Below are 12,820 nucleotides of genomic sequence, written 5' to 3'. Positions count from 1 at the left end.
TGCCAAACCTCCCACTCCTGGGCTCGCTGTGTGACTGTAGGCAAGGCTCTGACTTCTCTGGGCTCCTGTTTACCTGAGAATCTCTGAAGCATACTCTCCCTTAAGGGGTCTTACCTTATTTCCTTGGGCCCAGACAAGCTGAAGGAAGGTCCCCTCTTTTTGCTGAGTCCTCCCAGACCCTCCCCTCAGACATCAATGGGGGTCAGGAACTTTGGGTGAGGTTGGCACCCCATTTATTGGAGAAGACCCCAGCACCCACCCCCTGAGGTCCTGGTGGCCTCGGTGTCTCCTCAGTCTTGAGTGCTGGGCCAGGGAGCAGAGTCCCCAAGAGTCAAGTCTGGTAGCTGACTGACAGAGGAGCCTGGCTGGGTCCGGGGTGGGGGCAGGAAGCCCTCTGTCCAGCTGGGCAGCTCCCATGAGTCCCTGGTGCAGCCTGGGCCATGTGTCCAACGCACGCCCCTTCCCCCCACCCCGCAGAGGGGGGGCTGCGCCCCATCACACGCTGGTTCTGCAGGTCTGCACCCCCGTGAGGCTGCCCCGGTGGGGCACTGGTTCTGTTGGGCCCTTGCTCCCAGCGTGGGTGACCCAGCGATAGCAGTCGGTAACTCGCTTGTTGGGTGCGTGGGGGCCGCAGCGGGTGCAGTACACGATGCCCAGTGCGAGTAGGACCACCAAGAAGACGCACGTTGGAACGAGGAGAGCCACCAGCAGCCACCGGTCATCCCTCCGGCTGTGGCCTGCCAGACTGGCCTCCCCCGGGGCTGTCGGAGCTGCTGTGGGGGCTGCTGAGGGCAGCCATGGGGCCAGCTTGCGGTCATGGGCACCTTCCCTTGGGACTTGTGGGGGTTTGGAATGGGGGTGTGTAGGGCTGGTGAGTGAAGTCTGGTTAGGGGGATGCTGAGGGGGCTCTGAGGTGAGGGTAGTGCGGAGGGCCGGGGGCTGGGTGGCAGCAGGTACAGGAACTTGACGGGCAGGGGGCACAGGGGATCTGGAGGTAGTGGTCAGAGGGGGCTGGACCGTCGAGGCAATGGGAAGGTGAGTGGCCTGGGCTTTAAGGACTGGGACATCTGGGGAGACAAGGGATTGATGGGCGTTGGAAGTCGTGACCAGAGGGGTGTGGCTGGCAAGGATTTGAGGCAAATGAGTGGTGGTCTGAGTGTCAGTGACATGGGTGTCCGGAAACACAGGGGACTGGTGGGCAGGGGACAGTTCAGGGTATCTGGCTGAGATAATGGGGGGCCGGTGGGCGGGGGGTCGTGCTGGGTGAGTGGCAGAGATAACAGGGGGCTGGTAGGCAGAGGGCAGATCTGGGCGGCTGGCTGAGATCATGGGGAACTGGTGGTCAGGAGGCAAAGCTGGGTGCCTGGCAGGGATCATGGGGGGCTGATGGGCCAGGGGCGGGCGGGTGGCAGAGATGACAGGGGGTCGGTGGGCAGAAGGCGGTGTGGGGCGTGTGGCAGAGACCAACACAGGCCGGGTGACGGAGAGCACCGAGGAGTGGTAGGGGCCTCTGGGGGCACTCAGTGGGGGTGGCCAGGTGGGGTCCAGGTAGGGCATCCGATGCTCTCCCTCCTCTGGGAAACTAGGTCTGTAGGCCAGGCCGAAGTCAGGTGGCTGCGTGGCCTCCATCCATGGGATCCCAGGCACCTCTGTCCAGCCACCATCAAAGGTCTCCCAGGCCTCGTGTTCATCCTCTTCGTCCTCCCCGTCGTCCAGCAACTCGTCCCCTAGGTCCTGGGAAGCCCGAGCGCCCGTGGCCCCCGCAGGGCTGCAGCTGATGCCATCGGCCTCAAGCTCGTGGCCCTCGCTGCAGTAGCACTCGAAGCCACCGACGTAGTTGACGCACATCTGCTGGCACACGCCGGCGATCTGGCACTCGTCCGTGTCCACGCAGCGGTGCGGCTCATCCTCGGCCGGCCGGAAACCCAGGCGACAGTGGCAGCTGTAGCCCTGCGGCCCACCGGGCTCACATTGCTGCTCACACGGGGCGTGGGCACAGGGGTCCTCGCAGCTTCGCCCGTCGGCTGCCAGCCGGAAGCCCTCGGCGCAGCGGCAGGACACGCGACCATCCACCTCCTCCACACACTCGTGCTCGCAGCCCCCATTGTCCGGGCCGCAGCCGGTCCCTGGGCACAAGGGCCCGGCCCGAGACCAGCCCACGCGGCCCTCGGGCTGCTTCACGCACAGCAGGGAGGCCTCTCTGCCAGCCTGGCAGGGCACGGCAGCTACGGAGCCGAAGGGCAGCCACTCAAAGTCGGTGGAGACCAGGTGGAAGGGCGTGGTGTAGACCGCAGGGCCCGCCTGGCCCGCCTCATCTGGCAACGCGGGGCAGGAGCCCTCGAAGCCGAACTGGCACAGGTAGCCATCGACGGCCAGCGTGCACGAGCCCTCGAGCCAGCGATGCTCTCCACCGGCCTCAAGGGCCGCGCAGCGCTGGGCCGGGCAGGGCCCCCCTGTGGCTGGTTGGGCCCAGTTGGTGAAGGCCGTGTCCTGGTCTCCCGTGGTCCACGTGAAGCCGCGCAGCGGGCGCTGCGGTTGGCACTGCCGGGCCTGCCGCTGCAGGCCGATCCACAGCAGCCGGCTGGCCGGGCCGGCCCCCACCAGGCTGTCCACACGCTGGGCCTCCTCGGGGGTCCGCGGCGTGGCCAGGTCGCCCCCCAGCTCGCGGCAGGCCCGCCAGGCCTCCAGGAAGGTGCGGCGCCGCGGGAAGAGCGCGTAGCAGCTGCCGGGGCCGCAGATGGCCCGGGGCTCGGCCGCCCAGGGGGCCTGGCCCAGCGTGGGCACCGCGGCCGCCCAGGCCAGCAGCAGGCGCAGCAGCATCGCGACGCCCCCCGACTGGCCCGAGCCCCGGCCCGCGGACGCTCTTGACAGGGGGTGGGACCGGGGCCTCTGGCGGGCGGGCCGGGGGCGGTCCTGGGCCGGGCTCAGGCCTTGTAAGGAGTGGGCTGGGGCCGCTGCCAGCTCCCTGCTCCCGCTCCCTCGGGGCCGCCCGAGCAGGAAGCGGTCGGGCGGGGGGCAGAGGTGGGGGGTGCTGGAGGGTGGGGGCGGGGGGAGGTGCAGCTCGCGGACTGGGAGTCGAGGAGAGGGGGAGATGCCTGCCCAGCGGGCTGAAAGACCCTCAGAAAACCCCAGCGCCGTCTGGGGCTCTTGGTGGTGAGCTGAGGTCCCTTCCCAGAGACTCGGAGATCCGCTGTGGACACACCGACCTCATCGCACTTGCGAACGGTCTCTGGGCCCAGCTGCTCATCATACATGTGGAAACTCGCTCTGACTCACGCCCCTCACACCACACACGTGCGTGCGTTCCTCTCCCCACACAGGAGCCCTCTCTCGGCACTGTCCCCTCATCCCAGCTCTGCACACGCGAACCCCCTTAGACGCACATACTTAAGTGGCGTGGCATTCTACATGTCCTCACGCATGACATCCTTCACATTCGTGTGCAGGCCCTGAATGGAAACCACCTTGATCACGCGGGCATGGGCATCACCAAACCCTCATTTATATACTAAACTCCTGCCTCAACCTCCCCCCACTCCTCAGCTGCCTGGCTCCAGCTGGTGTGTGGGGGGAAGGAGGGGGGCGGGGGGGGGCTGCCCTCCCTTCACCTCTGCTCAGCCTGGGGCCCTGGGAACCTGGGCTTAGAGGGGGAGGAGGCAGCCCCCAAACAGGAAATGCTTCTCTGGGCTCCTGCTGCAAGAGGGCAGGGTGCATGGGGGAGGGGGCCAGGCGGGGGCTAGGCTGCACTCAGGGTGAGCAGGGCCGGCTGGGAGGGGACTGGTGAGAGGCCATGCATGGGCGTGAGGTTCACAATGACACATACATGTGTATGTGACACAGGCGTCACATGTGTGGAGCCCTCCCTGCCCCCGGAGTCTGCTGCGTGGGCCTGGCCAGGGTCCTCCTCCCGCCCCTCTTGGAGGCCTCTGGAGGCATGTGCACTGAGCCCATCATCCAGGCCAGTCCCTGGGGAGCTGGTTGTCAGATTAACCCGTGAACACCCACTGCACTCTTGGCAGAAGTTTGAGCTGGGGGACGGGGCGTGGAGGAGTGGTTCTGGCCCTCAGTGCTCTGCCACTGATGTGCTGTGTGACTGCTGGGAAGTCACTGACCCTCTCTGGGTCTCCGTTTTTCTTATCTACAAAATGGGGTAGTGTGTCAGGGCCTTTCAGCTCAGCAGGGCTATTGTATCATAGCACTCAGTGTTTGCAAATGTGCTTTGTCAGCTGCAAAGCATGAGGCAAATGTTCCTTAGTCTTCTGAGCACATCATCTGGGTCGGGGGTGGGGACCAGGGCAGCTTTTCTAACCACCTCACGGTGCCAGGGCTGGCCCTGCAGACATGGCCCGTCCCCCTGAGAACCCGGGCTTTTGAAGAGCTTGCTATCTGCCTGGAAAGTCATTCTTTCAGGGTCCACGTCTGTGAAGTGCATAGACTTATCCCCCTTCTCATGAGAGGGAAGTCAATATGGGGTAGTTCATCCTTCCTTTGGCTCAGGCCCAAAGCCTTGAGATCATCCTTGACTCCTCTTTCTCCCACACCCCACGTCCAATCTCTCAGCAAATCCTGTTGGCTTCACCTTCAAATTAGATCCACAACCTGACTGCTTCTCACCACCTTCTTTGCCACCCTCCTCTGGCCTGTGCAACTGTCACCTTCCACCTAGATTCTTGCAATAGCCTCCCCTCTGGTCTCTGTCTTGCCTTCTCCATTCTGCAGGAGGGGTTTCTTTAAAACCTAAGACGGATCTAGTTACTCCTGCTCAGAACCCCTCGGGCCCCTGTCTCACTCAAAGGACAGCCCAACGCCTTGGCCATGGCCTCCAGGTTGATGTGGTCTGCCCCCAAACTTCTCACCCCTCTTCCCCTACTCGCTCTTCTGCTCCAACTATCTGGCCTCATCTCGTGGCTGCGTCTGAAACTTACCAGGTACATGTCTGTCTCTTGAGGGGCTGCGTTGTGCATTGTAAGAGGTTTAGCAGTATCCCCGGCTTCTGCCTAGATGTCAGTCGCATCCTTGCAGTTGGGACAATCAAAAACGTCTCCGGACATTGCCAAATATTATGTCCCCTGGGGACTACATCACCCCCAGTGGAGAACTCTTGTCCTAGGAGACCGTGAGCTCCGTGAGGGCAGCGTCATGGTCTTGTTCCCTGCTGTATCCCCTGGGCCTGGAGAGTTCCTGGCCCATAGATGCTGCTCAGCGGGGTTTGTCAAATTAATGGATGAATGGGGCTCAGGTAAGGCCCTGGGCCATGCTGGGGGAATGAGGCTGTGTGGAGGGAAAGCCCACCTGCTCCCCACACTCACCCAGCCTTCCCCAGAAGTCAGGCCATTTCAGAACTGGGAGATCCCTGGGAATCAGTAAACCTTTTTGCAGGTAAGGACACTGAGGCCCAGGGAGTCTCAGAGCAAGTCTGTGGCAGGGCTGGGACTAGAACCAAGGCCTCCTGGCTCATCCCAGTACTCTAGTTGCCGCAGTGCCCCGAGGAGCCATCAAGCAGGGTCTGAGAGCTGGGCATGGCATCGAGAGGATGGGGGGAGGCATCCTAGACAAAGTGCTGAGGTCAAGATACCTTTGGAGAATACAGAGGACTCCACTGAGCCTGGAGTGAGGGACGGGAGTGAAGGGACAACGTCAGAAAGCGGGCAGAGGCCTGGATTGGATGGCAGTAAGCTACCCCTAAAAGGCTGGCCTCCATCATGGGGACCATGGGGAAGAGGTATGATGGGAGTTCCCTGTGGCTGGTGTGTGGTGGGTGGAGGGGGGACTGGAGGCCAGGGACCAGTTAAGAAGTTGTTGCAATAGTCTGGGAGAGGGGAGGGAGCTGGCTGGAGAGCCGGGCAGCAGGGCGGGCCGGGCTGGGGGAGGCAGCCTGTGGAGGCTCCTCAGGGGCTGGCCGGAGCCTGATCCAAGGGTGTGGCGGGCCCAGTCATGATTCGGGCAATGGCCCGTGCTGCTGGGGCGTCTGAGGGGAGGCTGCAAGCCGTCTGGCCAGTAGGCCGGTCAGATCAGAGGTCAGGACTCCGGCCTCAGTTGGGGTGAAGGGTTGGAGGGCAGGCAGGAGAAGCAGGAGGCAGAGGGTCAAAGGCCAAATTCCAGATGGTGTGGCTGGGCTGACTTGCGAGTTGAGAGATGGCTGAGCCATGAGGAGGGCGGGGGGGGGGGGGTAGTAGAGAGGAGCCGGGGTGGGCACCTCTGACCCACACAAAGCTAAAGGTTTGGTGGGTTGAGAATGAGGCTTGGAGCCGCACCTAGGTACCTAGTTCAGGTAGGCGACTAGCATTCCCCTGCTCCCATCCAGGATGGGAGGTGTGGAGTTGAGGCCGGGCGGGTGGGGATTGCAATAGGCACAGCAACGGGGACCTGGGTGGGGGGAGGGGAGAGAGAGGGGCTGGTTGAGGTCTTACCCTTTCTGGCAGCTCCATTGAGCCTGACTTCCCCCACAGCACAGAGTAGATGCTAATCCATGCAATACATGCTCGGATGATGGGTGGGTGGATATATCACGGGTGCCTGCACGGGGGGGGGGGGGGGGATGCATGAGTGCGCGCATGGGTGGACCGGTGTTTGGGTAGGAGAATGGGTGGATGCACGGGTGGGTGGACAGAGTGACAACGGATGGATGTGGGAAGGACTAAGCGAATGGACGGATGGGTGGCTAAGTGTGTGGGTGTGTGGGTGAGATTTTAGATGCACGGCTGGAGACAGGGACCCGGGCAGCTGCGCTCATTCATGGTGAGCCGCGCCATGATGGGTGGCACACTCAGAACGTGACTCTGTGGGTCTGTAGGCGCGCAGTCCGGGAGGGGGGGGACAGCTTGGGCTGTACCACTGGCGGGAATCGTGTGTGATGCTTCTCTGTCACCACAGTCTGTTTTCTCTGTTGGGGCCTGAGGCCACTGGGTCTTCTCAGCAGGGCCGGAGACAGCTCAGGACGCCAAGCTCTGCTCACAGCGTGGGTTGGGAGGCTGGAGTTCTCTGCTCCGATCATGGCCCATATGAGGAGAGCTCACCTTGAGACGGGCATGAAAACAGAAGCCCACTTCCCCAGAAGGAGCCTTGTCTTCCAGCTACTGGGACAAGCCAGACAGTGGTTTTGGATGCAGTGTGTGGGCCCGTGGGGGTGGGGGTGCAGGCGGCCTGCAGAGGGGTTGGCCCGAAGAGAGCCTAGCGGAACAGCCGGGATGGGGGGGTTGAGTATGATTGGGGGGCGCCCCCTGGGCAGGCGTCCTAGAACCTTGGCACGGTCTGCCGCTGAGCCAGCACATTGCTTTGTATACAAATCACCTCCTTTCCTCCTTTTTCTTTTGTCCCCATCCCCCCACCTCCCTCCATTTCTAAATTCTTCCCAAACCACCCCAGCCTTCAGGCTGGCAAGAGGAAGGGCCAACTGGTGGGCAGGAGGCGCCTGGTCTTGGGTGGGAGCCACAGGAGGGGAGGTGGGGGAGATCCCAGGGCAGAAGTGGGGAGGGAGGGGAGCTTGGGGGAGGGCAGCGATTTTGGCCTCCTTCCCCTCCCAACGTGCTGGTGCCGCACCCTGGGTGCTTCTGGATGGGAGAGACTTGCGGAAGGGGGTGGGAGAGAGAGGCTTGGAGAAGGTGGGGCCCAGGAAGAAGAGGTATCTGTTGTCCAGGCCTGGGGGGAAAGGGGTTCTGACAGCTGGTGGGAGGTTGGGGGGTGGAGCCCACCCTGGAGAGAGAGAGACTGGGTGTGCCGGTGTGTGTACCTGGGTGCCTGTACGTGGCCATGTGCACGTGAGTGCGTGTGCTGGCGTGGGGCTGGCGTTGCTGAGGGTATCCACAGCCGGGTGATGCGCGCGTGTGTCCCCACAGGCCCACACCTGTGAGGGGAGAAACATCGTCCACCCTGGGCACAGCTAGGCCCCCGGTCCCTCTCCTGGCAGATGCCTGACCTGAACCTCTGGCCACATCTGCCCCGAGGAAGGGAGTCCTGGAGCCCACCTCAGAGCTAGAAGGGCCCGGCTGTTCTGCTCGGTGTCTTCACAGCTCAGAGAGGGACAAGGCTTGCCCCAGGTCACAGGGCGGAGGCAGAGCAGGCACTGTACCCGAGTCTGGGGACCCCAGGAGGGGACGGCTGCTCTCCTGGCCCTCGCTGATCCTGTCCTTCCTCTGTTGTGCCCCTTGGCTGTGAGGCTCCGTGGAGATCCTGGCCCTGGCCTGGCTGCGGCTTCCTCGTCCACGGCTGGGCAGGGTAACTGTGGGTGAGGATTCTGTGGCCCCTGAGGCATCTGGCAGAGGCCTGTTCCCTAGAATGACCAACCAGTCCTGGGACTGAGGACTCTCCCGCACTGCAGGTCCTAGATGCTGGGGACCCCCTTAGCCCCGGGGCCAACAAGGATGGCTGGTCACCCTCTCACCAGAGATGTTTCTTTTTCCACCACGTCCTTCCCACTGCTACCTCAGTGTCAGCCTCCCCGTCTCCACCCTCACCCTGGAACTTTCCCTTGTCTTCCTGCCCCCTCACTGCCCCAGGGATCTTTCGTCTCACTGTCCCTCCCACTCTTTCTGTTCTCTTTCCTCTCTGTGTCAGGAATCTCCAGCAGCTCCTGTCACTCTCTGGGGTCTCTGTCTCTTCTGTCCCCAGATGGTCACCTTGTTGGTCTCTGGAGTCTGTCCCTCTGTTCTCTGTCCACTTCCCTATCTTCCCTCTCCGTCTCTGGTGTCTCGCCCCGTCTCCCCACTCCTGTTCCTGCGTCTCTGGCTCATCACCTTCCCTGGGTGGTCCAGGCTCCCCCCCCGCCCCAGCAAGCACCCCCAGGGCCAGCTGGGGTGGAAGCCAGGTCTGGGGGCTGTGACCAGGCCGGGAAGGGGAACCCAAGCAGACATGATATTTATGTTAGGACTTCAAAGTGGAGCAGAGCCCGAGGCAGGCTTGGTGGGGGCTGGCGGGGGTAGGAGAGGGGAGGAGGATTGTGAGCAAATGCCAGATTAAGGTCAGCTCAGGCCCCTCCCTGGCGAGGGTCTCCTTGGTGACGCATATCTCCCCCCGTGGGACACTGAGACCCAGAGTAGGGACAGAACAGACTATTTTGGTGCAGACTTCCAAGAAAGGCACTTCCTGTACCCCTGTCCTGCCTCCAGCCCCATCCTGTCTTCCCGTCACCCTGCAGGAGCAGCTGGGTCCTCTGAGCACCGGCCCAGCCAGGGAGGCAGGGGGCTCAGAAGGTGGCAGGAGCAGACAGCTGCATCTCGGCACGAAAACATCCCTGGCGCTGGGACAGCCCTGTGTTCTCCGCTCTCTGGCAGAGGCCTCGCCTGGCAGGGCAGTGAGGGTCTGTAACCCTGTCGGCCCGGACTATGCCAGTCAGGTCGGTCCCCTCGGGGCCTCTGGGGTCCACTCCGGCTGCCTGCCTGAGGGCCCCAGGGGCCAAGATGGCCGCGAAGGTCACCCCACCCCTGCCCCCCACCCTCGGCCTAACCTCTGCTAAAGACACCCAGCTGCTGGGGCTGGGAAGGCCTGGGGTCAGGGGCCCAGGCCCCGGGTGGGGAGGACGGGAGGGGCCGATTGTCTCATCCTGCGGCTCAGCTCTGTGTCCTAAGCCCCTCCCAGGGGCCAGACCCAACAGACACCCCTTCAGGCTGGGCCACCCCTCAGGAAGCCCCCTCCCAGACTAGGGGCTAGCTCTGGACCCAAGACCTTTTAGCTGAAGCCCACCCAGGCCCCCAAAGCCCCAGCCCCTGGGTCATCACCCCCACCCTCTCAGATCCTCCCCAGGCGCTTCCCGTGAATCACTCAGGCTGGAATCTGATGAGCTCAGACCTCCCCGCCCAGCACTGCCGGCCTCTGCCTCCTGCCTGGCCAGTGGGGTTGCCACGCCCCCCCCCCGGGGGTCTTCTCAGCATCTCACAGCCCCCACCAGGGTCCACCGTGGGCTGGAATGGCTGAGTGGTGGCAGAGATAGGCCAGGGCTGGAGTGAGATTAGTCAGGTAAGGGCTTGGACTTCTGCATGATCAGAAGTATAAACGCATGTGTGCGTGCGTGTGTGCTCTTCCTTCGCCATGTTCAGTGTCAGAGCAGGGGACTGGGCTGTGGCCGCTGCAGTGCTACGTGGGTAGGTGTCTGTCGTGGAGTCCCTGCGTACCAGTCATCACATGTCTCTGGGTCAGCCTGTCCCCGTGTATGTTTGTCACGGGGGTCACATTCTGACCCTGAGAGGGAGGGCGTTGAGGGGAGGTCTCTGAGTTTGCACATCTAGAGATGTCTGTGTCAGGGTGTGGCTCGGAGGAGGGGTCTGTGTGTGTCACTGTGTCCCATCCCGCTGGGAACGAATGCCTAACAGTCTCCAGGTGTTCTTAACACTCCAAGTGTTCCTGTTAAGGCTGGGGTGGGGGGGGGCCTCTGGTGTTACGTGACCGTGGCACACAGGATGTCACACTTTCTGTGCACAGATGTGAGTCACGATGTTTCTGTGTGTCAAACTGGGGGAGGGGTGAACATGGGTCACAAGATCATGGCAGGGTGTCAAATGCTCTGCGTTGAAGGTGAGGGAGGGTGGCGGCAGGGGTCTCAATGACTGACTGCCTTTCTCCGCCGGCCCCCTGGGCCCCCACTCCACAGGGCCTGGCTCCCGGCTCCCCTCCCACCAACCTCTGTTGGCAGGACTCCCATTCCCAGGACGGTGCCAGAGCCAACCCCCCCCCCGCCCCCCCCCGTGGGGATGCTTCCCCCCTGGCACCTGGCAGAGTGCAGGCCCTCGGAGTGCAGCAGTTCCCCGGGTGGCCTCCCGCCAGAAGGGGGCCAGGCGTGTGCCTGGGAACGGGCCTGCTCGCCCCCTGGCGGCAGTGGTGGAGAACGCGCCGCCCCGGCCCCAGGAGCCCCCGCCAACTGTTAGGCTGAGTCTTCCCGAATCATTCTACATGTATCCACTAAGTGCCACTTCCGGGCCAGGCATTTGTACTAGCGCCCCGAGATTTAGAGGGGAACAAGGCCGACCTGGCTCTGGCCTAGTGAGGAAGACAGACAATAAACGCACAAAGAGCGCTGCAGTGACTCTAGGGGTGACCAGAGCAACACTTCCAAGTGAGGAAATGACTTAGCTGCTCCTTGGGAGCCGAATGTCTGGCCCTGCTCTGCAGCAGTGGGTGCCGGGCAAGGTGTGGCACCTCTCGGGTGACTTCCTCTTCCAGAAGGCCAGAGGTGGGAGGCAGGGATGAGGGAGGGGCGAGGCTGAATCCCAGCGCACAGCCTGCCGTTGTTGCCAGATCACATTGTTTCCCTCTGGCCGGGCCTGGCGGTGCTCCGATGAGCCACTGCTAGGGGTGTTGCTGAATTTCCAGAGCCAGGAATTGAGATTGAGCACAGAAGGGATTAGGACGGGCTTGCAGGGGCTCAGAAGCCTCTGCCGGTGCTAGTTCCCGTGAGACGAGCTCCACATCCGACCCTGGGGTTCTCTGAGCACCCCTGGCAACCGTTCTAGGTCTTCCTCTGGAACTGAATTTGAGACATCCTGTGTTTGGTTCCCAGAACCCGGCCCTCCCTTAACCTCCCGGCTTCCCATTTATTGAGTGCCTCTGCGGTGCCCAGCCCTGTTCGAGGCACTGGGGGTGGGCTTGGGACAGGGAGAGAGGGCGTACAAAAGAGGGAGACTCCCAACCAGCAAGAAGCTTGGAGCGGGGGTGGGGGGTGGAGAGGGTAGAGTGGCTGATGGCCTAGTGAGAAATTTGGGAGCCCTGCACCCAGATCTGGTGGTGTCTGTATCTGGATTGTCCGAAATCCCAGTGTCCAGGATTTCTACCTCCAGCTGTCATGACTGACACACGTGGCGGTCTGATGTCCCTTTGTGTTCAGCGCCTGAGGCAGTGCCCCCAGAGACTGGCTGGGGTCCTCCTTCCAGCAGGGGACAGTTCCTTCCCAGGGAGTGATCCCTATGAAGTTTGTCTCACCCAGATCCCGGACTCCAAGGGAGCCTGCACTGACTGCCCCTGCATTGTCCCCAGGTTGCGCGGAGGCTGCAAGGGTATGCAGCCCTTGAGACGTCCTCACCCCTCTTAATTACCCCCTCTGCCACTTCCTGGGCCACACGCACCCCCTGGTGGTCGTTACTGGCACTGTCTTTGCTCAGATTTGCCCCCTGCTCTGGAACCCCCTTGGGGCTGTGGGGCCTTTAGGGTTAATTTATCGGTGTTTTACAATCGAGGGCGTAGTTGGAGCCGGACACCCTGGTTTGGCTGCTGTGCCATATCTTAGGAGTCATTTTCCCAAGCCTCCCTGTGGGATAAGTCATGCCCAGCCTCCCGGGAAATCTCTTGTGAGGTCCAAAAGAGTTAAGTGCAGAGAAAAGAGTTTCCGAGCACCCCCCCCCCCACCGCCTCCATTTCAGAAGCCCGCTTCCCCTGTCCAATACCCTGGGATGCAAGGGCACTGGCAGGATCTCCCATCTTGAGGAAAGACTGGGGCCTGGGTGCTCTCTGGGCAGAGCCTGACCTCCAGGATCTCCCCCGCGCTGGCGAGAACCTTCAGTGAATGCAGACAACAGACCCTTGGAGGGGGTCCTGCTAACATCCCACCTCCCTCCCTCCCCTTGCCTCCAGTCTGAGCTCTGCTTTGGAGCAAAACCGTCCACTTGACCCCCGCAGGACTTCGGCGAGAAGGCAGGGCAGCAATGGCACCTCCACTCTGCAGGTGAGGACACTGAAGCTGGGAGCTGCCGGCCCTCTAGGCAGGCTAGGGCTGGACTGGGCTCCCCGGAGGAGGTGAAGCCTTTCAGGGCCTTGAAGCCCCCAGCCTGGAAGGGCTGCCTGCGTAGTGCCCCATTCCTTTGCCAGAGGTCGGGCACACTGACCACTACAGGCTGGC

The 12,820-nt window shown here is 62.6% G+C and overlaps 1 protein-coding gene across 1 annotated transcript; it reads right to left on the bottom strand.

Annotated features, from left to right (window-relative positions):
• Window positions 1-210: 210 nt before the first annotated feature.
• On the bottom strand, window positions 211-2,914 carry CD248 (CD248 molecule). Its single transcript, XM_060607307.3, has one exon. It carries the CDS (start codon window positions 2,818-2,820, stop codon window positions 496-498), a length of 2,325 nt encoding a protein of 774 aa, XP_060463290.2. The 5' UTR covers window positions 2,821-2,914; the 3' UTR covers window positions 211-495.
• Window positions 2,915-12,820: the final 9,906 nt, after the last annotated feature.

Source organism: Panthera onca, chromosome D1 (genome assembly GCF_046562875.1).
Source record: "Panthera onca isolate mPanOnc1 chromosome D1, mPanOnc1 haplotype 2, whole genome shotgun sequence".
Classification (NCBI taxonomy): Eukaryota; Metazoa; Chordata; class Mammalia; order Carnivora; family Felidae; genus Panthera; species Panthera onca.
Note: the sequence above shows the minus strand (reverse complement) of the source record. Positions and strands in the feature narration are given on the sequence as shown.

Bases quoted from the DNA above. Each gene is read 5' to 3' on its own strand.
- CD248 (XM_060607307.3), bottom strand. From the start codon at position 2,820: ATGCTGCTGCGCCTGCTGCTGGCCTGGGCGGCCGCGGTGCCCACGCTG.